At 43.2% G+C, this 24582-nt stretch overlaps 1 protein-coding gene across 6 annotated transcripts in view; it reads left to right on the top strand.

Annotated features, from left to right (window-relative positions):
• SEMA5B (semaphorin 5B) overlaps positions 1-24582 on the top strand; it is a 260527-nt gene that overhangs the window by 222967 nt on the left and 12978 nt on the right. For 3 of the 6 annotated variants that reach the window (XM_068687504.1, XM_068687503.1, XM_068687505.1), the window contains exons 15-23: positions 64-245; positions 3322-3465; positions 4979-5126; positions 6510-6735; positions 7372-7590; positions 9301-9471; positions 10387-10536; positions 11446-11490; positions 14609-14814. In XM_068687504.1, the coding sequence (XP_068543605.1) occupies positions 64-245; positions 3322-3465; positions 4979-5126; positions 6510-6735; positions 7372-7590; positions 9301-9471; positions 10387-10536; positions 11446-11490; positions 14609-14814 (1491 nt within the window). Of the gene's footprint in view, positions 1-63; positions 246-3321; positions 3466-4978; positions 5127-6509; positions 6736-7371; positions 7591-8067; positions 8417-9300; positions 9472-10386; positions 10537-11445; positions 11491-14608; positions 14815-16327; positions 16493-24582 lie in introns of those variants that run through there. The other 3 variants (XM_068687501.1, XM_068687502.1, XM_068687506.1) reach the window with 2 other exon arrangements.

Genomic DNA, 24582 nt, shown 5'->3' with positions numbered 1-24582 from the left:
GTGGGGCTGTCTCCAGAAACGTAAACTTGCTATTAATGACCTTTTTTTTTTTTTTTAAACTAGGTGAAAAACCTGACAACAAATGGAAGATTGGGGCCTTGGTCCCCATGGCAACCATGTGAGCATTCGGATGGGGACAGCACGGGCTCCTGTATGTGTAGGTCACGTTCGTGTGACAGCCCTCGTCCTCGCTGCGGAGGTCGTGGCTGTGAAGGGGCCAGGATTGAGGTCGCCAATTGTTCAAGGTATCTCGGCATCTCTGTGCTTTTTGGGAAGGGAACAAGAATTGTGTCTGTCCACAGCTTCTCTCTCTCCTTGTGTTTCTGTGACCATGTTGTATCCCAGCCAAATTGAGGTATGTGAGGTCCAGCTTGAGGTCAGTGAAAAATGAAGGTGCCTGGGTCCTTCAGGTGTCTCAGGCAGGGCCCTTGGAAGTTGAGCACCCCAAATTAATGTTAAGGTTAACCTTGCATACACTGTGCCACAGTTTCCCTGAAGGGTACAGTGAGTAGTGACCCATCCATCAGGAGGAGGTGAGTAAGGCAGAGGTAGTTGTTAGCCAACTGAACAAGGGTAAGGTAAAAAACATCAGTAAGCTCTCAATCGTTATTTTGCGGAGACTGAATTCTGAGCTTGTGTTGCCAAAAGCAGAGCTCCTCCAGAACAGTGCTTGTAGAGACAGGACCTCGCGTGGCTGCAAGCAAGGTTTGCCTGCGCTGCTCTGCGGTCCCGTGTGCTGCCTGCAGCATGCTGGCCTGGCAGCCAGAGGCATCCAGGAGGCACGTCTGCTGGGCACAGCAGGTAAACAACACATGCAGCTTGGCTTGTGTCAAGGTGCCACGTTCCCAGAGAAGCCTGGAGCTCACAGTTCAGCACTATGGAAGCTAAATGTGCTCTGGTGGGGTGCCTATACGTAGCCATGGTGTTTATGCCCATGCTACCCCATCACCCGCAGACTACATCATGTCATGACTCAAGGAAAGACGAGGCAATAGGGTAAGCACTACTTAACCAGGGTGGGGCCAGCCAGTATTTTGGTAAATATTGGGTCAATTCAGTTTTTATCTACTTTATCTTCCTTACAGATGTTCATTTCATTAAGGACAGCTGTCTCTTGGCTCCTCCCTAGAGATCAGTGCTGGTCTTGGCACCAAATATTTAGCAGTACTCATGTTTGAATTGGCATCTCTCCTTCCAGTTGTGGGCTGTGCTGCCTAAAAGATGTGTAGTCATTTCTACCCCTGTGCTGCCACCGTGGGCTGAGCAGAGCCTTCCCAAGGCTGTCTGTTCATGTCACTGGCAAAAGCAAATTATGCCAGAGGGATGGGTTTCTCAGCAGTGCTCTGATGGCAAAAGAGGCAAGAACAGCTTCTGAGCAGGGGATGGAAAATAGATTATTCAATCTTAAGACACAGGAAAACAGCATGGTTTGAAAAATAGGGACATCTGGTCATCCTACATCCACCTCAGCCCTCAAATTTCCTTTAATTGACTTCATATGGCATTAAGATTTCTTTTTGAAAGAGGAATCAGGATGACTAAAGATGAGTTCTATTAGAAAGCTAGAAATCTGAACACGGAAAGTGTCTTCATTTCTGTTAAAAATGTTGAGCACACAAATGGATGCTGAGAATTGTTGTTTTCCTGGGGAATTTCTAGATGAAATTACTTACCCTATTTTGCCATAATAGCAGCAAATAGCAAATTGCATCCGGTTTATTCCTTTCACAATTTAACATATAATCTTTGCTTTGGATTAAGGCCTGGGGATATAGTAGGAGGGTTAAAGCGTGGAAGAGTAACTTAGAAGAGTAACATTTTTATGTAAGTGAATTTCTTGTTCTATGACCTTGTTTGGGGTAGGAAAAGGGAAGGGAAGAAGGGATGAGAGAGAAAGAGGAGGAGGGGAGAAATATCTAGCAAGATTCTGAAATAAAGCTGCCAAGAACAGGCAAGAGTTGATAACAAATAGAAAAAGTGTGAAGGGCAATGTGGGTTTTAACTTTCATCCTCTGCCCTCATTGGTGCTACGCCAGAAAATATTTCTTGCCAGCAGTTTTATTAGTTCAGTAAATGCTTTGAAAATTAACATCTGTTTTCAAGCTTAGCTTTCAAGAACCAGAGAGCACCTGAGTTGTTTTTTTGACTAGACTTTTTAGAAAGATTTTTCTTTAGAAAAATAACAACAACAACAAAAAGGAGATTTCTTTTGGCTTTAGGCAGCAAAGTGTCAAGATGAGGCAGTTCTGTAAGACAGAGCGTTGCCACTGGCTTCAAATGAAATGAAACCTGCAGCACAGAAGAGATGAGATACAGTTCCTCCCAGCCTGCCTTAGTGAGGCTCCGAGGTTTAGTAGTGCTGCTAAATCAGAGCAAGGTGAGCTTTAATGATCAGGAGATTTTAAAGATGATTATGTCAGCTTCTGTGTGAGCACATGGTGGAGTTACTGCATGGCAGCATCCTCACAGAAGCCAGCCACATGTATGTGGCCTGACATCTCCGTTGTGAGGTGCGAACTCAGGGTTTTTACATCACATTTGCTTCGGGCTCAGTTTCCACTTCTCATCCGAGATGCAATCACTCATTAAACCCTGAAATTCTATCCTACCTCTGAGCTCTTAATTGCCCTCTGGTTTCTACAGATTTAAGGTCACACTACAGTGATGCTTGCAGGCTGCCATGAAAGCTAGAAGCAATTACTGTTATTTTTTATGAAACTTGAGATTTCCACCTAATAGGATTCAATGCCGAAGGGTTTAGGAAAACACCAAACATTATGAGGTTTGTGAGAGAATGATTGGAGCTGGCAACAGTTTTGCTGTAAGAGATTTAAAGCATCAGTACCTACTGAATTAGAGGGAAGTTTTTAATATCCTTTGGCACAATTGGCATTGATGAGCCTCAAAACCTGCACTCTTTGCAGAGGAGTCCAGGAGATACAACTTTGGGACCAGCTGCTGGCTCAGAAGAGGGGGTTTGGAGATATGGGGGAGATGGTGGAGGAATAGTCAGTGAGAGTTGTAGCAACCACACTGTTGCCCAGCAATTCCTGGCAGGCATTTTCTAAATCATTCAACGTTGGCTTCATTCTCTTCCTATCCATTTCTTAGATAATTCAATGGCAAGGAAGTAAGGCCAATGCTAAGCACTTTTGGAAATCCCTTTGCTAAATATTAGCTGGTGTGAAGTCTGGTTGAAATGAATGTCTCTGTTCTCTGACTGGTTCTGCTATCAGAGACATATCTGTTTGTAAAGCGTGGCACAACACAGGCAGACTGTTAGGTAACCCCCATACTCTGTTCTCTCTCAAACTCTGTTAGGAATGGTGCTTGGACACCCTGGTCTTCCTGGGCCCCGTGTAGCACCTCCTGTGGGATAGGATTCCAGGTCCGCCAGCGATCCTGCAGCAACCCTGCTCCACGGTATGGGGGCAGAGTCTGTGTTGGACAGAGCAGGGAAGAGAGGTAAGATACCTTAACAACACCGTGTGATCACTTCTGCTGTTCTGTTGGCAGCTGGAAGTGGTGGATCTTCTGTGACTGCACAGGAAGGCTGTTAGACTGAATATGCACAGAAGAAGGAATTTCAGAGCCTAAGAGGGATGAGGTTGCTCACATGCATGGCCACTCTCTTGCAATGAGCTTGTGACCATCAGAGACTGCAGAGCTGCCTCTTCTCTCAGGCATGACCATTTAGACCCTCACAAGTATTCCCATGCCCAAAGCAGAGGGTTGACCACCTCAGTGAAAGGAGAAGCTGTGTCTGCTGTTAGCAATGCAGAATCTACAGATAGTTACACTGTTCTGATCTGTCCCTTAGGAGGTAGTTCAACGTGTGCAGTTTTCATTATCAATTACACCATTCCTAAGTCTATATTAATTGTGCTGATGCACCAAAGCAAGTTCAAGACAGAATACAGATTCACAGATTCAAGGTTGAGTTTTTGCAGGGCATTGCATCAGAAAAACATCTTTTTTCCCCTATAAAGTAAGCAAATTTTATGCAAAATCACTAAAAGACAATACTTTTCTTTTAATGTTCAGAGCTATCTGCACTATTTTGCTTCTTCAAACCCAACCCTTCAATAAACACATGCTTCAAGGCATCCCGATTTGGTTTCCAGCTTTGACATTTTCATTAAAGGCCACCTCTGCTTGGCAGTAGGCTGTTGCTTGTCCCTTGAGTGGTCACTTAAGACAGATCTTTCTGCATTTCTCAGAATACAAAGGGCAATTCATTTAACTTCCTTTATTCAGGACATTTTAATGTTTGGTTTGATTTGTGGCCATTCAGAATGGTCCTTTTTGGGTTTTAAAGACTACATCTGAGTCAATTACAGTCCTGGGTGATTCAATTTGAGAACAATATTGATTAAAAAGCTGAACAAAATTGAAGTTACCTTTTCTAAAGGGAACATGAAATAACATTAATTTAGGGCCTGCCTTTAGATGCATCTAGTACAGCTCCAGTTGCAAGCACTAGTTTCTTAGGAACCAAAGAACAGTAAGGGCCAGATCATTGGACAGGAAGATTGTCAAGTGTTTAGCACCTGCTGTTAGTGACAGATCAATGTGGAGCTGACCTCATATTAGTTTCCTAAATAAAAGCCTGATTTTTAAAATATTTACCATTCACTATCTCCCTTTTTGATACATGGGCTTCAGCTGCTGAGTTCTTGTATAAATTCAGTGCGTAAAACTTGATTAGAGCATTTTCAAAAACACGGTCTTGACCATTCGCTCCAACTATGTCAGTAAGCTCAGCCTGGTTAACCACTCCTCTTTATAAAGAGCACAGTTCTCTGCTATGAACACTAATACTGCTAATCTGACTGTTGTGTCAACTTTCTGCTGGCTTTCTGTGCGTGCAATAAGTGCACTCAAATGCAGTGTACAGTGCAGCTTTGCATTCATCATCATCTTGCTCCTAGGTTGTGCTGACACGGACATTATTGAGCAATATGCTTTCTTCTTTCAGATTCTGTAATGAGAACAGTCCTTGTCCATTACCAATTTTTTGGTCTTCATGGGGTCCTTGGAATAAATGTAGTGTGAATTGTGGTGGAGGAATTCATTCAAGGCAGAGGTCCTGTGAAAATGGAAATACATGTCCAGGCTGTGCTGTGGTACGTAGTGTTTATTGTCTTTGCATGTGGGACACCTATTAACATCTAGCTTCTAGGGACTTGTTATTTAACTCCTCTCTCCATCTTGGTTTTATTTCTCAAGCTAGAAGAAATTGCTATCCTCAGCTCTTGCTGGAGAGGATGCTGAAATGAACCGGGAAGCAGAGAGGTGGCAGATTCCAGAAGTCAGTGAAGCTGGTTTGAGTGTGTGTGTGTCTGTGCGTGTGTCTGTGTGTGTGTACAGGTAAGAACAGACTGGCACACAGAGAACTTCGTAGGCCTCTCTAGGCTTAGATATCAAATCCTTTAACTGGCAGCACTCTACATTTCTTTTATTCTATCCCACTCCCAAGGATGACCCTGTTGAGTCAAGGAGGCCCTGCACACATCAGACATGAGTCTCGTTGTCATACTTGAGTAAACAACAGGTCATACACCCAGTTAACCCATCAATGAGGCAATGGCTACCAATTTTCTCTCCTTTATTTTCCCTTTCCTATTCTGGCAGCTGTTTTGTGCAGATGTTTTAATTAGTTTTATGGAGAGTTTTCTTTCAGTGTAAGCAGATTTGATCTGGAACCTCCCATCTGTTCACAAGCTGTTTGGCATTTACTCTAGAATCATAAAGTCCTAAAGTATTACATTGCTCTCTCTCTGCCAGAAAATATGGGTTTATTTATTTATTTTTAGACAAGAACTCAATGCTTTTCACTGGAATCTTCCTGCTGGTGGTGAGAATTGTAAGGACCCTGAAACACCACATCCCCATCCACCCAAATGTTGGCTCTACTCTGTGGATGCTCATCTCTACACTAAAGATGGCAAATGTTTTGTAGTCTCCACTAGAGGATTCAAAAAGCCAACCAAACAAAAATAAAAAATAGCTGTAAAAACGGATTATCTAAAACCATTTTAAACCAGTAAACTTTTCAAGGAATAAACCTTACTGACATTTTGTCCTCATAGGGCTCGTCTATGCCAACCTGAGAGCAGCATATCAGGGTCACAGCAGAAAACTAGTTTGCTGTTATTATTATGCACTGCCTGAATTATTCTTCTGCCCATGATGCACCATGCTTTCTAAGCCCCACAGGACTCAAATGAGCAAGAACACCTGAGTCAGCAGAGAAAAGACCTGAGGGAGACATAAAAATAGTAAACGTAGTCCACCCTTGAGGTCTACCTGAAGCACCTCTGCCTCCACAGTCCCCATGTTTTGTGCTGTGCCCAGCACTGTGTTGTACCTGTGAAGTCAGAGAAGGTGAATGAAGGTTGTTTTACATCCAGCATGCACCCCTTGTTTTCTAGGGTGTAAATACATCTCTGTCAGTTAGTCTGCTGCTGTTTGATAAGTAAGGTCAAAGTAGTTTTCCTTCTTGGCAGGAATATAAGACCTGCAACCCAGAGAGCTGCCCAGAGGTGCGTAGGAACACACCCTGGACCCCTTGGATGCCTGTCAACATCACCCAGAACGGTGCCCGCCAGGAGCAGCGCTTCCGCTACACGTGTCGTGCCCAGCTCTCCGATCCCCATGAGCTGCAGTTTGGGAGGAAGAAGACTGAGAGTCGATTCTGTCCCAATGACGGCTCGGCTGTGTGCGATACTGACTGTATGTATTGCCAGCTCCGGGGCACTACGGGGAAAGCCTAGATTTGGTGGTGGAAGGGGGATCCTCTCAGAACAGCCAGAAACTGCTGGCATGCACAACTAGTGTCATAGCAGAATGATGGGGATGGAGAGAGCCCTGTGACTTAGCTGTCAACACCATTATGATCCCTGTGCTTGTGGCAGTGTATATATAGATCTATTCCTGGTACTGCCAAGCTGCCCCAATGAGAAAAGGCAAGTGATCAGGGTGTAGAGACAAAAAAAAAAAAAAGCTATTCTACAGAATAGCGTGTCTTTACTTTTCTTTCTCTCTGGAGTTCCCCTTGTGCACTGCCTCTGGGGTTATTCCCTTCACTACTGCTGTGATCCAAGGCAGCGACCTGAGGGCAGAGCCTGAACTGCCACAGTTTGCTCCCCAGAAGGGTCATTTATCAAGGTTATCGCTAGACTCAGTTTGTATGTGCACGGATTTTGCTTCCCTTCTAGCTATGCTGTAACCCTGTAACACTTGCTAAGAACAGAAACTCATCCCCAGGGCACACAAATCCTGATTGTATGCATGAGATGAAGTCCTTTTTAAAAGCCCAGCAACTGATTGATTTGTGACCATGTGGTGTCTTGTTTGTTTTCCTTGAAGCTCTTGTTGATGACCTCCTCAAGACTGGTAAGACCTCTGCACGGATTATCAATGGGGGCTGGTCCTTTTGGGGGGCCTGGTCTTCCTGTTCCAGGGACTGTGAGTTGGGCTTTAGGATCAGGAAGAGAACATGCACAAACCCTGAACCTAAAAATGGTGGATTGCCCTGCGTGGGGTCAGCGATGGAGTACCAGGACTGCAACCCACATCCCTGCCCAGGTAACCATGATTATATTCCTGCACAAAATTCAGACCTGTTCTTGCCCATTTTAATGGCAGAGCCACCAAAAATCAGTATTCCCAATCTGCCTTTATTATTTTATTTTTTTTTAATTTGGGGGATTTACCCTTAATTTATTTGAAAGCTATTGTAATGATCCAATATGTGATCCACACACACTTTGGTGCTGTGACTAATGTGTCACCTAGGCTCAGAGGGTAAAACAGCCACATCCTCTAAAGGAAGTAGCACGGTGGCTTGTCCAGCACTGTTTTGCTTCAAGCAGGTTTGCTGCTCCATCCAGTGGAGGGCATGATGGTGCACCTGCACCTTGGTGAGGAGACGGGTTTAATGAATGTGACTTAATGCTGTGTAGAGAGATGCTTGATGTGGCAGTTCTTCTTGTGAACACTTGTTTCTTCCCCTTCTCCTGCTTACGTATTGTTCTTGCGATGGGCATCTACTCTTGACATCAGTTACCATTTCCTGCACAGCCAGCAGGGAGTATTCTTGCCTGGTTTCCTGGTTTTCGAGTTTGTCCTCATGTTTATGTTGCACTCCTGGTCCAGAATAGTAATAATAGACTATTGACTAATGTATTCTCACTCTCTTATCATTCTCCTTGCTCTATAATAGCTATCTAAGCTAAATTTAAGTGATCTTACACAAATTACTTTGCCTCTTTGCAGTTCTAGCAATTATCTAACTCTGGCTATATAGTTTGTGGCCTACACTTGAAAATGCCGTATTATTATAGTATTATTATGATATTAAAATTCAATGCAAAGATAAAGTGCCAATGCAGGTAGGAAAACATGATCAGAATGTGTAGCAAGAGCACAGCAAGAGTGTCAGATATTGCACTCTGTGGCTTATAAAAAGAAAATAACTCTAGTGCTATAAAGGCAGCTATTAGTACTATTTTGGAAACTCTTCAGTGGCTTTTCACCAATGTCTGTGCCCTTCTTCTGTGCTGTTTTCTCTCCCTGGACACTATGATGTTTTACAATCTCTTGTAAGTGCATGACTGCTATTTCTCTGTGTCTCCCTCCTTCCCTGCCTCACTCAATATGTATACACAAATCCTGGGTTCATCTTGCACTAAGTCGTGAGGTTGCTGTCTCCTGAAGTAGTGGCATGTGGACCTGAAAATCAGGTAGTCTAGTAACCTGATAAGAGGGGTTGGGAAGCAGGGTTCTTAAATCCCTCCCTGGATTTATTATTAATGTGTTATGGGACTGTGCTCATACAAAGCCTCTGAATTTCCCTTTTCTGAAGGCTGGGACTAAAAGATTTGGGGTTCCCTGCAGAAAGGTGCCATATAAACTCCACTTAGGTTGTACAACACCATTTTTCCAAGTGAATACTCTGCTGCTTTAGGTGAAGTGTCAGAAGACAATATAATAACAATAAAAAGGTGTGTAACAACAAAGTGCCTACCCTAAGGAATAGTTTCTATTACGGTGCTTTATGATGCAGTCTTTTTGTGCATAGACTTCATTTGGCATCCACAGAGTTCAGCATCTTCAAACCCTCTCTTGATATCAAGCTCTTGTCAGGACCAAATGTCCTGGGGTGCAAGAAAGTGCTAGCTAGTCTGGGCAGGGTAGACCTGGAAGGTGAGATACAGGGACTCTCCAGCTTTGTCACAGTGAGAGGAGTAACCAACTGCATGCACCTCTCTCTCCTTGCTTTTCCATACCCTTCAGTGAAAGGCTCCTGGTCGTGCTGGACTCCTTGGTCTCAGTGCTCAGCAACCTGCGGAGGAGGACACTACCAGCGCACGCGGACTTGCACCAATCCAGCTCCATCTAGCGGGGAGGATATCTGCATTGGGCTGCACACTGAGGAGGCCCTCTGCAACACGCACCCGTGTGAAGGTAGTCAGTTCTCATCCCTGCTCCAGCTGGCTTGGGTGGTGGTGGGAGCAAGGCACATCCGCAAAATGTTTAAAAGATAAATCAGGAACACCATTAGTTAGAAGCTTTTCTGATCATTCAGTAAATGGATATTGAACCAAGGAAAAAGCAGACATCCTAGCATTCAAATCAAACACATCACCTTTCTGTTTGTACTTGTTCACTAGACCATGCTTTCACATTCTAGTCCTGGCCAGGCAAAATCTTGTTAATGGATGATCCATTTAAAGTAATTGAAAAAGCAGGACTTCGGTTCTTGAATGTGGAAGCTGCAAGACAAGCACAAGGAGTCACGAAGCATCAATCTGTACAGTTGCTGAAGGGTTGATCCTTCCTTTTTTTGTCTTACAGACTGGCAGATGAATGTGTGCTACAACTCAGAGCTTAGGGTTCAGATCTGTGCTGGTTTTGAATCACCTTTTTGTATTTCTGATCCAGCGCAGGCTGACTCCTGCCCTTAGGAACCTTAGCAAAAGCTTTATAACTGCTATAATTTGTGCTGGCTGCTTGGGGTATTCCTGGGAGACAACCTAAAATCTGGAGGTCCTGGTGCAAGATTGCCCCATCCAACTCCTTGTACATCTTTAACCACAGAGTTGATATAGGAGCTATTGAAACAACTCTGCACTGTGCAGTGCTCCACCAAGGGTCGGTTCAGTCTGTGTTAAGAAAACTTCAGTCTGACAAGTAGGCTGTGATGCCTGCACTGGTATTTGTATTGACATAGTTAAATCCACTGAAGATCACTGGATTGCATGTGTGAGGCCCAGGTGAAGATCTAGACACCCTCCAGCATGGGAGAAGTTTGTTTTCCACAAGAGATCCTTTTCCTTCTTGGTGATATTGTCCATGTGTTTTCCTGATCTTGGATTTAAGGTGGCTGGTCAGAGTGGTCAGAGTGGAGCCTGTGTAATGAGGAGGGTATCCAGTACCGCAGCCGTTACTGCGAGGTGCACAGTCCAGACTCTTCTCAGTGTGTTGGAAACAGCACGCAGTACCAGGATTGCCTGTACAATGAAATTCCAGGTATGTACAATGTTGTTGGAGAAGGAGAGGGTGGGCCAATTCAGAAAAACAGCTCATCCCCAGAGTGTCAAGCTAGAGCGAGGTATTTTCTACTATAAAAGGGGTTTGTACGCTTCTAGAAAAACAAGTAAACTGATGAATATGTTATCAACTCCCTTGTTGCAGGCATAGGGTAGCTGGCATTCCTTGGGGTAGCTCAGCTCTCTTAAAAAACCGAATTACCTAGTTCTATAATAAATAACTAGTATTGCTTCACCTGAACTGAAACTTTTAACTTTGCATAGTTCATCTGAGGTTGGGTTATAAAAATGAGCTCTGTTCTCAGCATGGATGCAGGCAACAGAAGGTCCTTGAGTTCAGGTATCAAAGGAAGCATCCTAAAAGAGTGAAGAAACAAGGTGGGGCAGGTGAAGGTAACTTGTGTGTGAAGTGGGAAGAATAATCAAGTGTCTAACAGAGCAGCGTGGTTGATGGATAGATAGTCATTAACATTTTCCACTCTATGTTTTGCGGAAAATGAGTCTCTCGGGAAAATATTTGATATCTGTCTAGGCCGAATAACACCTTCCAAATGTTCTTTTCTGGACTATAATGACCTGGCTTGAAAATCTGAGATCTCTAGATAGTGGTAGTCTCTTTTCCATGGTTCTCTCAGCTACCTTCTTTCCCCTAAATTGAAGAATCTAAACAGTATTCAGGTAACAGTACTGTAATTGTCAGGTCTTTGGAGAGGTTTTGTTGCATGTGGTTTACACTCTGAGCTTTCCATTCAATTTAGAGAGACTCTCAGCTTGCTGCAGAACACAGGAGCAGCTTTTCATGTCTGGAGCTTGGGGGGTGGTTAATTATTTAAAGAAGTAAAGTGGTGGCAAAATGACAACTTTCTCCAATATTCTTCTCTTTGTTTAGTGATCCTACCAGCCTCCAGCATTGATGAGAGCACAAACTGTGGAGGTAGGATACCACTAACTATATATCTTGTTTTTATCCTAACCTGGCTTCTTTTCTCCCTGTGCAGTATCAACCAAACCATTAATCTATACAGTTCACATCCCAGTGATAGCCTTAATTCCACTGGAGTCTTGCTGTCTGAGTCAGACTGGAGGAATGTATCACACTGGCCACTTGTCAATTCCAAGATTTTTATTTATTTGGGGGTTTGGGTTGGCCACCAAGGGTCATTAATTACCAGGAAGCAAATTGCTTGTCTATCTCTACCCACAGGATAAATGGTTCAGGAGAATGAAGGGGTAGTCCTCATTTTACCACTGTAAGCCTCCAGCTGTTTGAAGGCAGGAGTTTTTAAGTAACCTATAAAGATTTCACTGAATGGGGTCTCTTAGACAGTTCCTTTGCTGATACAGGACTAGATTAGAGCTTATAGTTGTCCTCCAAGCACTTTCTTTCACGGAAGTCCTCACCTCTCAAAGAAGTTGTCTCCTTTCTGCATGTAAATTGGAAAGATCCAGTCATTAGTGTCACTTCTCGACTGCCCTAGGAGCCCCTGTGATAAAAATCCAGACTGAAGAAAATGGCAAGTTCCTTCGACATTTTAAAATGCTAGTTTCACACTAATGACTATGTCAATTCCCACTAGCATCACACCCCTGCTTTCTTGAAATCTAGATGATCTGCAGGCTGCCAAAATCTCTTCTCCCTGTGCAGATCATGGCAAAAAAAAAAAAAGCATGTCACGTGTGGAATGGAAATGTGGCCTCGGTTTGTGACTGTGGGGCAATCGATGGAATTAAGATTTCGGCACCTACCACATAACAGTCAGCTTTCTGCATCACTCCTTCCCCCTCAGAGAGTGCAATGTATCTGTTCCATGCTTCCTTCCCATGGGTGGCATTCTGCTGTTATGCTCTGTATTCTCATTTCCTTCTTCTTTTTCCACCCTTATATTTGCTGTTGTAATCTACATTTTACCTTAGCTAATTGTATTCATTACTTAGCATTCTACAATATTTGGCCAGGAAGCCAATCAACAGAAATTCAGTCGATGCATCTCAAAAAATCTGTATTTTCCAAAAAGTTTCCCCTCTGGGGACTCAAGTACTGCAGACATAATTACTCATTTTATCCCTCAGATACTGCTAAAACTCACCTGAAAAATCAGGTGGGTCTTTGAAAGGTGAAAGTGAAAAGTAAGAGAGCTTTATGTTTTAGAAAGGATTTCCTACTGTAGTGAACTGGGAAATGTACCAGTGAAATGAAACATTCACTGCAATGTAAGCAAAGCTGGACAGGAGGAGAAAGAGACAGTGTTATGTGGCTTCACTGAGCACAGTTGCATATTCTGTGTTTTAGCTCTCATGAGTGAGGCAGAGCTCTTTTAGAAAGGAAATGTCTTTTCGGGAGTCTTACAACATTTAGTAGGAAATTACTGTCTTTCTGCTGGTTTTTGGACCCTCATCCAAAACACAATAGAAAGTGGTAATCTTGCAATAGAATTCTATAGTGTGGTTTAAAAAATAAATGTAGCTTGTCAGTCTAATAAATTCTGTATGTTCCTTACTGTAATTATGATTGAAGTGCATTACTTTGCTGTAGGACTCTATTGGTTTGGTTCCTTTTAAACTCAGGAGGATATTTTTTAACTAAAGATTAGAGGAGAGCAGCAGACTAATGGGCAGAATTCATCTGAAAAGCATATCAGTTAAAATGTAAGATGGCACCAAAAAAAATGAATGCCGTGAACAGACTAAGAATGAACCTCATTTAAAGCCACTCTCTGAGTAGTCCCTTCCATTTCTCTGCACACAGTTAAGTCAACACAGCGGTCTGTCCAAACGAATTGGCTTTTTAAGTATTACGGGAATTTTACTGCTGCAGACCCCACCAAGCCAATATGGCCATTCCCCAGGACGGCTGCCCTGGAGGAGCAGCAGTGGAGAATCCCTCCCAGGCACTAGACCCCTGTCATTCCTGTCTGAAATATTACAGAGCAAAAGCAGGGGAAAGGCAGCAACATTTGGGGTCACCTTGCTGATTCTTCTTCTGTAGATTCCCCCCTGCACACAGCAAAAGGCAACAGGGTTGTACAGTTTTGCCACCCAAGGGTGCCTCTCGTTGCTTCATTAACTTGGTGGCTGTAAGGGTCACTGATATTTGTTCTGGTGGTGGTGGAGATCTGTTGGTGATTCATTTTGAGACCGTGAAGGGAGGTGAGATTTGACTTTCTTCCCCCACCAGCCGCAGTGGGAGGCAGGCACTACCAGTGCTGCAGCTCCTTCCTGGGGGCAGCGCTGTGCTTGGAGGGTGCTGCTGAAAGCCCACGTGGAGAGAGCTCTGCAGGAGGCTTTTATAGTCCTGGAGCTTTGCTTTTTGAAATAATCGCACTGTAGCTACCCCACTGGCACCTGCCTGCAACTGCCTTCCTGTCTTTGTGGAGAAAGCCAACCAAAGCAGTTTTTTCAAGCAGTTACCCCCCTTTCCTTTCTTCTTCCTATCATTCCCGTTCCCTTGAGGACTCCTGTTTCACTGTCAGCAGTACAAATACACCTCTGAAGCAGTGCAGAGGTGGCCAGGGCAGTACCCCTCTGTGAATAAGTAAGAATGCTGAGCGCACTTGGATTACACGGGGGAGGAATGTGTCTCTCCCCCACCCGACACACAGTCCCATAGGCATTTTGGGCAGCTGACAAAAAGGGCTTTCCCCTCCTTTCCTTCCCCTTCAGAAAAACACTAAGCATTTTTATCCCCTTATTTCCATGACACGCACATGCTTTGGAATCCATTAATGTGCATTGTTTGTACGGCTCATTTCTTTAGCTGTCAGCTTAACATAATGTTTAGTTTCAATATCAATAGAGGGGAGAGAGGAGAGACAGGGAGGGAGCTTGGAGAAAACAATGCATGAACCTGTTAAACTGCACAAGGCTGAGCTGCAGTGGGGAGACCGATTTGCAGGGAGATTATGTCAGTTTATGTTGGAACGTAAGACTCGGGCTTCAACAGCTTATTAATGTTGATCCCGAGATGTCATAGCTCTGATTTGCACCTGTGGTCTTGTCGGGAGAGGGAAAAAGGCTGTTCTTTAAAAATAGCATCTCTTGTCATTCCCTTGCAGGTTTTAGCCTCATCCATCTGATTGCCACTGGGGTCTCCTGTTTCTTTGGCTCTAGCCTCTTAACGTTTGTGATTTATGTGTACTGCCAGCGCTGTCAGAGGCAGTCCCAGGAGTCGACTGTTATCCACCCAACCACTCCCAACCATCTCCATTACAAGGGCAACACCACCCCCAAGAATGAGAAGTACACCCCCATGGAGTTCAAGGTAGGGTACTTGATGAGAAATACCACAAACAGCTTGATGCTACCTGAACAATTCTGTACTTAAGCCGTGGTTTGAGTTGGGTGGGTTTGTGTTTCCGTGCCCAGCTGTTGGGATTACATGTGGGGCTGAAGGGGCATTTGTCTGTGTTATCACAAAGGGGTTAAAAAGTCCCACTATTGCAATGGGATTTTGTTCTGTTTCACAGTACTGATGAATGCCAGTCTGGCAAGTACGTACCAACATACTCCAGGCCATTCTGACTATTGTATGTATACAAATTGTCCTCTAAGAAATCAGTAAGAGCTCAGTTCAGTGCTTTGTTAGTGCATGGTAAGAGGAAACGGAGGGGAGGAAGAATAAAAACGGAAACTTCATTGGACAAATAGCTGGGAAAATGTTTATTGGTAGGATGAGATTCTGGAAATGCTTTAGGAACTGCCAAATTGGAGAGAATGAGAAAGCAAAGAGGGTTCCGCACCCTCTGTCAGTACTGGACAGGATTTATCCCCAGACAGGCATGCAGAAATGCAATGATAACAGCAGACCTGGGAGCTGAAGCCTTAGGAAGAGGTTGAAGGAAGAGACACACTTTGTTGGCACGTCTGCTTGCTGAAGAGCACATCACTCATTAGCTGAGAAGACAGGACTAAGGGTGCAAGGGACAACGTGCTGAAATAGTAGCACACCACTGTACCTGAGTATCAGTCTCCAGGTGAAGTGAGGGATCAGAGAACTGAGCAGTGGGATGAGTGCAAGCGCTTTGTGTCACCATGGGAGGAACAGCCTGCCTAAGGTCATTTGAACAGCATGGAACATTGTTTGGGATGTGACACAAAACAGAAAGAAACCCTGCAGCTGCTTATTCCTTTGTATAGCTGTGTGCTGTTGACATTATGATTGTCTGTTTCTGCTGATGTGGCCTGGCTTCTGACTGAGGCCCAACAATAAGATCAGCTGTGGGACCATTGCCATAGACTAAACTCCCTGGGCGTTGGGAACTGTTTCTACACAGGGACTTTATAATGCAGGGCACAGGACAACTCCTGATAAATGGCCATGACTTGCAATGTAAATGCGCATCAAAATTAAGAGCTAGCATTTGAAGAGTCGATGTTGTTTTGGTGTTTTAAAGGAAAACAGTTTGAGGTGGAAAATAACAGACCAGTTGGGCAATAAAGATCTCCTCAACTCCTTGCGCTGGGCATTGCAGCCCCTCAGAGGATTCCACTGTTTATAAATGCAGTCTCAAAAATACATTTCCTAGCAGCATAAGGCTACACTTGCCTACAGTTTAATAAGAATGTGGCATCATAATGCGAGTCGGCATGGATTTGTGGAAAGTAAATCATGTCAGGCAAATTGGATTCCTTTTTTAAATTAAATAAATATTGATCTAGGTGGGAGGGAAGCGGCAGACATATTGGGATTTTCAGAGGCTTTTAACAAAGTTTCACAGGATGTATTATTCTACACCCTCTGCATACACGGGCTAGGTAATAAATTATTAACACAGGTAAAGAACTGGGACCTGATCCTGGAAGCTTCAAACTATGACAGTAATCCTTTCAGTTGTGTGAGGAGTTGTGGCAAAGTCAATAGGAAGACACAAGTGAGAAAGGCTTGCAAGAATGAAAGTGAGCAAGAGTATCCCCTTATTTCTTACATAGCAACAAAGAAGGTAAGAAGCAATTTTTTTGTGTGTGTGGGCAAAAGCAGATAGTTGCAGGGTTGGCTTTGTATTAACATTTTCTTCATAATTTATACTGTGCTGTCTTATCAGATTATGCTAAAATAGGAAGAATAGTTATAATTTAGAAGAATTAAGTTGTTCCCAGAATGATCTTGATTGATGGGGTAAATGGATTCATGAAATGCAATATGTCTATGCAAAGCGGTGCAGTGGAGTAGAAGTAATAACAAGGCCAAGCAAAGTTTAAAATAGCAGCAGATTAGTTAATGCAGTATCAGGAGGGAGTTGACCTCTTTGATAGATCCATCTCTGAATACTTGATCTAGTGTGTAGCAACACTGAGCAGCTGTTAGAGACTTCTTTCACGGGACATGAAGAGCCCAGGCACTAGATCAGGTTTTGGAAAGTCTAGTTTACGTGAAGGAAAGCATCAGCTAACTGGGACTGTATGAGTTAGGCTCAGCGAGAAGGGACTTGGACATAGTGAGAAATAGACCAGATGAGGCTTATTTATAGAACGTTAGGAAGTGAAACAGTTCAAGTGCATAAATCTGCAGTCATTTTACAGACAAAAAATGTTTAGGAGCAAGGGGCTACTTGCTAAGAAAACCTCAGTCATATTCATTGTGAATGAGGCCAATAGATTTACAGAAAGTTTATCAAGTGAAGCCCCTTTCCTCTATTCCTGTGGAGTATTTCCGTATGTTCGTCTTCTCCATTGGCCTGCCTTTCTTAACCTTATGCCTGAAATCTTCTCGTTTAATATTATAAATCTGCCACTCCTCAGTGTTGCCTTGAAGAACATAGCATTAGTGCAGTAAAAGGAAGGCTCTGTGTACTCTGTGCTGTGTAATTACAGAACTTGTTATTAGCCGGCGTTATATTTAGGAATAACTGGCAGATTTTTCTAAGGGTCAGGAGGGAATTTTTCATGCCTTCAGGAAGCATGTGTGGTTTTATTGTGATGCTACACAATTAGCATTCAAGTGAAGGTGGAGCTAAAATTCACCTTCTGGAAAATAAGAGTTGGACGGAGCTTCTATATGGGCCCATTTGAATTTCAAACGTGCGCACGTGAAAGAAAGCGAAAACACCTGAAATTCCAGATTTGAAGCCCAAGTAAGTTTCTACACAGCAGATGCCAAAAAACCTCCCCCAAACATTTTTTAGTTGATGAAAGCAAAAGAATTGTTGCAGGTTTGTGTGTATGTGTGTCAAGGAGTTAATCAACCCATGATTAAGGAAATACATGGTGTGTAGACTATTTTTCGGTAGCAGAAAATGATAATACACCATGACATAATGGCAGCAGAAGGCTGAGCATATGCAAAACTCTATTATTTCTATTCTTTGAAAATACTAAGCCTTCTGCAACCATCTTTAGTTTGTTTTCATCTTGAAATATCTCTGCTCTCTAACCAGCAGGTGAACACAGTAGAAAGTTTGGCAATGTTACATTCAAACGTACAGCACTGGATGCAAGCACATAAATCAAGGTGAATTTTATATGAAGGCAGATTTTAAGGAAGGAAGTGCTAGCTGATATGAGCCGTGTTGGACATTTCAGCCCAGCAATGCAGTAATGCAGATCAGATGTAAATATCATACGTAATGGTGACCTATTGATCATTTAGCTGATGCTAACTTGTCTAGGCAGTGTTTTGCAGAAGAATGTTTTATTTTTGCTGGCTGCTTTTCCCTTCCTGTTTTGATTTCTCAGGAATGCTGTGAAGTTTATTATTAGCTATTTTAGCCAAGTGTCTTAAAAGATTTCATGCATATGCATTTACCAGCAGCACATTGATTTTCACTTGTTATTCACGGATCGGAGGGGAGAGACCTTTTGGGTCACCTAATAAGCAGTTCATGTTTCATTAATTGGTTAAAGTTCATACAGCACTCTGACAATATTGAAGTCTGTGCAGAACAAGAGTATAATGAAATAAAAATTATCCACTCTTCACATTTTGGCATGATGCGCTAAAGAACCATCTACAACCTTTCCAGTACTGCCACACCGATTAGTTAGTATCTGGCTATCAAAGCAGAGAGAAGATCCCCTTCTGTGACATCTTGCTTCAGCCAGTCAGCGTCTTACTCCTGTGAGTTGCTTGTTAGCATCATGCTGATGGAAATCCAGATGATCCTGCAGTAGAAGCAGGAGGATGTAGGGTCAAGGTGGAGCCCTTGTGTATTAGGAGCTCTAGGAACAGCCACACATGAAGAAAAGGTTTGGACTGAACTTCTTCCTCTTGCTATATCCTCTGCCAATAAAGAGAGCCAACTTTTTACTCTACACGGGATGTGGACAGGCAAAGGCATCTGCACATTGGTCCAAATCCAAAATACAATGGCCTTTGTATCAAGCCAGATGTGATTACTGAGAAATGTAAGTTTGCAGGATGGTTATGATGATGATTCTGCAGATTTTCTTCTCGATTGTGCTGGACAGACCTCCCTTTATCCTTCCTTCCTAAAACAGCTTTAGCCATGACTCATGCAGTCAAACTCATTCTGTACTGACACCTCCAAAAAGCTAGGGAAGCACTTAAAGCATTGCATCTGTTCTAGGCATCACTGCTGCTCTCGTAGAAGCGAAGGGCCAAACACGTAAGTTGTACTCAAGCAAAACAGTAATTTATGTCAATGAGCAAATGTATGTGGGGGAAGGCAAGGTGAAAACTGAGTGAGATAGCAGGATATGACAATGAAAAATGGAAACTAAATATTAGATGTTTCACTGAGTACCTCAGGTTTCTACGAGGACACCAGAACAATGCAAATGAAATTGAGTAGGACTGTAAGTCCTGTAGTTGCCCCAAATTATACAACAAATATAAAGCCAGCTACCAGAAAATGGGGAAATATTCACTAGGTCACCCAGGACTCGATATAAACTAGAAGATGGAATGAATATTTTTAAATGAAGTGAGAACAATGCTGTTGAGAATCAAATGAGAGTGCAGAGCAGACACCCCCTGTGGAGGGCTCCAGACATTGTGATCCACACTTTACTGATCCCAAATAATTCATGACAATAAAATATCAATGTGGAAGGTTATGAAACAGAAACCAATTCTGTCTTTGGAAGAAGAAGCCTTCTGAATAAAACAACAGGACAAGTGTTTGGCATGGCTTCCAACACTGCAATATGAAATAAAGCTCAGGGCATAGGAAAGTGGATCTCTCTTTGGATTTTAAATGTCTGTTTCTTGGAGATGGTCTTTTTCACTGCCACTGAAAATCACACCTATCTCATAGCAGGGAGACAGCAAGTGGTTCACGTTTAAATGAGCTTTAAGTGTCGTCAAGTGCCACGGAGGAATGTTTGTCTAAGTCAACCTTTGTCTCTGAGGATATTTGTTTCTCTCTGCCATGGAAAGACTTGGGGCTTCAGTGTCCTATTGTTTAATTTGATCTGTTACTACTTCAACTAAAATTGGCTAACCCATGTATTTGTAGCGATCGCAGCACATACACTAATAGCACTGCAGTATAAGATTTTTCTTTTCCCAGTGCCCCTGTGTATCACCATGTATCATTCAAGCCCCAGGAAGTGACTGTAAAGTTCAGACATCAGCCAACAGCTGATGATACCCAACATAGTCAATAAGTTATCAACAGCCTCCCTGAAGTACTTGCTTTAGCTGGATGGCATTTGAGAGGGAGATTTAACTGATGTAATCAGCTGGAAAAAAATAAATACAGATATATATATAAATAGAGTAAATCAGATTGAAACATAAATTTTGTTCCCAGTGAATTTCATGTTTTACAAAGACCATTTCCCCTGAACAAAGTGGCATTTAAGAACATTAAGTGCTTGAATGGTAGAGTACATATTTTTAGTACTTACCATGAGTATAGTATTATTTGAAAAAGAATAGTAGGGGCAGGGGGTTGTATTGGCAAAGGAGCATTCTGCCCTTTCTTGTATGATCCTACTCTTGCAAATATCACTTCAGGGGACTCTCAATTTGCATAATGCCTGCTAGGAAGTGAAAGCAAGAGAGCTTACTGATGGGGAAAAAAGGATTAAGTGGTGCATCTCAGTCAAAATCTATTTTATCTATCTGTCTTTTCTCCTCTTTATGTCATTGGGTTGAGTGAAATTGAGCAGTCAAGCATGCCCGGAGGTGTGGCTGTCCTGGGATGATTGTGCCTGTGCAGTGATGTGCATCTTTTGGAGGTGTCCTCACGCCATGGCAGCAGAGGCTCAGCAGGCTGCTGTGTGCATGTCACAGCTCTCACCCTTGTGTATATGCATTATTTAGGAACAGAGGAAACTGCCAGTTCAAGTCTGAATGTTCCCTTGCTTTTGCGCTCTTTGGGATGCTAAGCAGCTGCTGACAATGATCCCCCAAAGGAAATTGTTTGCCCCTCCGTCCACTCTTGATGCAAATCCTTTATTACTTTGTAGGGCTGCTGTTACTGACTTGGAGGTGGGAATCCACATCGTGGATGGATCTACAGCCTAGGCTAGTCATCACAGATGCTGGTACCTCCTTTCTTTGGGGTTGTGTTACTGCAGCTGTGATGGTCTGTGGACACAAACAGGACAGGTTTTTAGGTAGACAAGTTTTCCAGCTACACTAATTGATCTAATAATGGATACCACTTTTTTTTTTCTTGCAATTCTTACCTTTCCTAATTTCTCAGGGGTTGATTTGTATTTCCCCCACCCACCCACCTATGCTGGAAGGAGAATTAAATGAAGTGCAGGAATGGGAATAGCAAAACCACACTGCAGTGATGGCTGTGTACTTACATGACTTCCCTCTACTGGCCAGAATAGGAATATTTCAAATATACCCTAGCCCCATTTGCTAAAAATTAATGGTTCTCCCTTGTTCCAGGTGCTTAAAGTGGTTCTTCTCTCCTTGTCTCCACAAAGCTCTGTCTGGCACCGGTATGCACAACAGTCAAACTGGGAAATCCTCAGTGCTTCCGAGATATGCAGGAAGAATTAATTATGTATTTGTAGAAGAGCTTAAAGGGAGCCATGGAGGCAGTGAGCTAAAGTAAAGGCAGAGGAAAATATTGGACAAACAGTAAATAAATGAAAATATAAACTTAGTGGTACACTTGGAGGAGAGCTGCCTCACGATTCATCTGGAATAGTTCCACTAGCAAATAATGGATTCTTAAGTAGAATTGTCCAGAAATGGAGCTGCAAACGTACAAAATAGCTATGTCGGTTTTCAGAACCAGATCTCGATGTCCAGATCTTATGTGGCAACTCTGAGGGAGTGCTGCTGAAATTCCTGAGCTTTTTTTTTTTCCTGAACCATGACAGCCCTGTCCTAAAAAGCAACTGAGAGCATTATCTGGGCTGCTCAGGATGTCTGGTTGCTGCCACAGCACAGGCTGCAGCAGCAGTACAGCCATTGCCACCTTCCCCCAGAGCATCATTTATATATGCACAACAGGTTTGGCGTAGGGTGAGCAGGCACAGCTCTGCCTGCGTTCCCCCGTAGTCAGGAGGAATCCTCATTAAGTCAGCTCTAATGTTGTCCTGAGATTTGGCACAAAGCATGTGAATAAAGGAAAGAACTGAAAATCTACGGATGAAGGAATCTAGATGGACCGTATCCCAGAGTCTGTGAGAACCAGCTAATGAACAACTCCAATTACCTTTATAAATATCTTGGATATTGGATCTTGGGCAAACCCTCACTGCCATGAAATGCAAAGGTAACACAAAAGCGTTCATGAGAAAGCAGGCCAATTTCCTCCCAGCTAATTGAGTCACTGTTAAGCTACCCAAGTCCAATGCACTAAAGTCACACAAGCAGCTCCAGTAACTGTGTGGGAAACACCACTTGGATTGGGGGTTAAGAGAAAATATCTGTAAGCATACATGCACAATCAATAAAGTATGCCGTGACATTCCCTATTCAACAAAGCATATCAATGAGGTGTTAAACCCCGGATGGTCTTTAAAATTTGGCAGAGTCAGGACCATACCAGAGAGTGAAACCAGGAGAAACAAATGGGATTGACTCAACTGTGCTTTCAGTTACAGCGATGGGAACTCATTGAAACAAATCTGTGTCAGTGTTAATATCTGAAACCCGAATTAATGTTGGAGAGGCAACATCTTACATACTCTGATGAAATGAAAGGTGCTTGGGTGGAACTGACAGCCGAGTCTGGACCATAATGCTAAGAAGGAAGAAATCAAACATGATCACTTTTTGCACAGAGTTTCAGCCTTAGTGGATGAAAGGAAAGCACTAGACTGAGCTGCATAAGGGCAGATTCTCAGCTGGTTAAAAATGTAGCTTCACTGGTCCATACACTTAAAGAAAAGAGTGTGGTGTTGGTGTCTGAAATAATCTTGTGACATGTAAGTACAAATTGGCTTGGACAGGAAGGCTGCTGCAGAGATTGAAACCTGGCTAATGGACTGTAAACATCGGGCAACTGTTAATGGGAACATATGGGGCTATGGGGAGGAGCTGTTCAGGGCACTGCAAGCAGAAATGCAAGGTTTGGCTTTATTTAATATCTTCATTAACGAGCTTGGAGAGGGTACAATCAGTGTGTTAATTAAACTAGCAGAAGATATTAAACTGGGAGGTGTGTCAAAAAAACAGCCCTTGGTATAGAAATAATGGAAAATGACCTGGAGAGGTTGTAAGTGTAGAGAGGAAATAACAAGGTAAGCTGCTGCATGGGGAGAAAACAAAACAATTGTGAGGAAAATAATCAAAAAGCAGCTATTTAGAGGGTGGGAGACACTTGGAAAGCAGTAAGACTATAAGGGACGGAACAGAGTTAGCAGATGGCAAATTAGGCCCAGTTTTTACTTATTTCTATTTTTACTACGTCTTTTTTTTTTTTTTTTTTTTCCTTTTCACCACTGCAGTTACACCTTTGCAATTCTCAGGCTAAAGGTAGCCCTGTGGGCTGGCACAGCTCTGCACGAGTTATGTTTGTAATTTACCACCAGAAGTGGCTCGGAGGCCATCTGAAAGCTCAGGGCTGCTTGCTCCACCAGGAGTGCCACGATGCAGTGCCCCGGACAGACCTGCAGCTGGCCACCACCGCCTTGCTAGTTGCCATCAGCTGAAGCCCAGGTGCTGTAGGTGTGAACTGTTAAACTTAGAAGGCTTTGATCATATCTCTGGTGAGTTAGAGTCCCATAGCATGCCCAAGGGCAGGTGTGTAGCTCAAGTGCTAAGCCTCTGTAGTGATGCTGTTGTGTGTCAGGGACCCAGGAAGGGGGAGGAACAGGCACCGAGGCACAGCAGGACAGCAAGGAGACAGATTACACCGTCCCACACAGCTGAGATCATGTCTGCTATACCCTGTGCACCAGCTATATTGGCAAGCAGCGCAGGGCAGCCCTGAATTCCTCTTTTGTGTCTGGGTGCCACGTCATGGGTGTCACCACCACCAAATTACTGGCAAGCCAGGGATAAATAACACGCTTTACACCAGACACCTGCGTTTGCCAGTGGGAAGACTTCCATCGACTCTTTGGACTTCGGTTCCCCATTCAGAAAAAAAATGTGGATCTAGCTCCAAGCAGGGATGCACTTCAGTTTGCCTGATTATTACATGCAGTTTGTTTTGTCATCTTACTCATGTGCTTAAAGCCAGAGATGTGCCAAAGCATCTTTCTGACAATGGTCCTTTATGTTGCCAGCTCTGAAGGTTTTAAAAAGTTTAAAACAGCAGTAATATAGCCGCACTCCCTCCCAAGAATGGGGATAAAATAGCTATTTTCAAACAGCTATAGAAAACTGTAGCTATTCATTTTCTTATAATTGAATGTTAGTTCCATTGTCAACCTGAGCACATCCACAGATGCTGCCGTCATTTGGGGGCTGTTTAATTTATTTACCAATAACAGTGAACAAAGAATTTCCAGTCTAAAAATATGGTAAGCTTCCATCCCAAAGAACATGCAATCATAAGTTTAGTGTCTCAGTGGGATTTTTTTATATCTCTTTTCAAGAGAAAATACCTTCTTTTACAGAAAATAGGTTCCTCATCTGTACATCTACACTGCACAGATTTACTACTGTAAATCCTGCAAATAGCCTTATTGAATTCATTGGAAAAACTCA

Source organism: Anas acuta, chromosome 6, assembly GCF_963932015.1.
Source record: "Anas acuta chromosome 6, bAnaAcu1.1, whole genome shotgun sequence".
Classification (NCBI taxonomy): Eukaryota; Metazoa; Chordata; class Aves; order Anseriformes; family Anatidae; genus Anas; species Anas acuta.
Note: the sequence above shows the minus strand (reverse complement) of the source record. Positions and strands in the feature narration are given on the sequence as shown.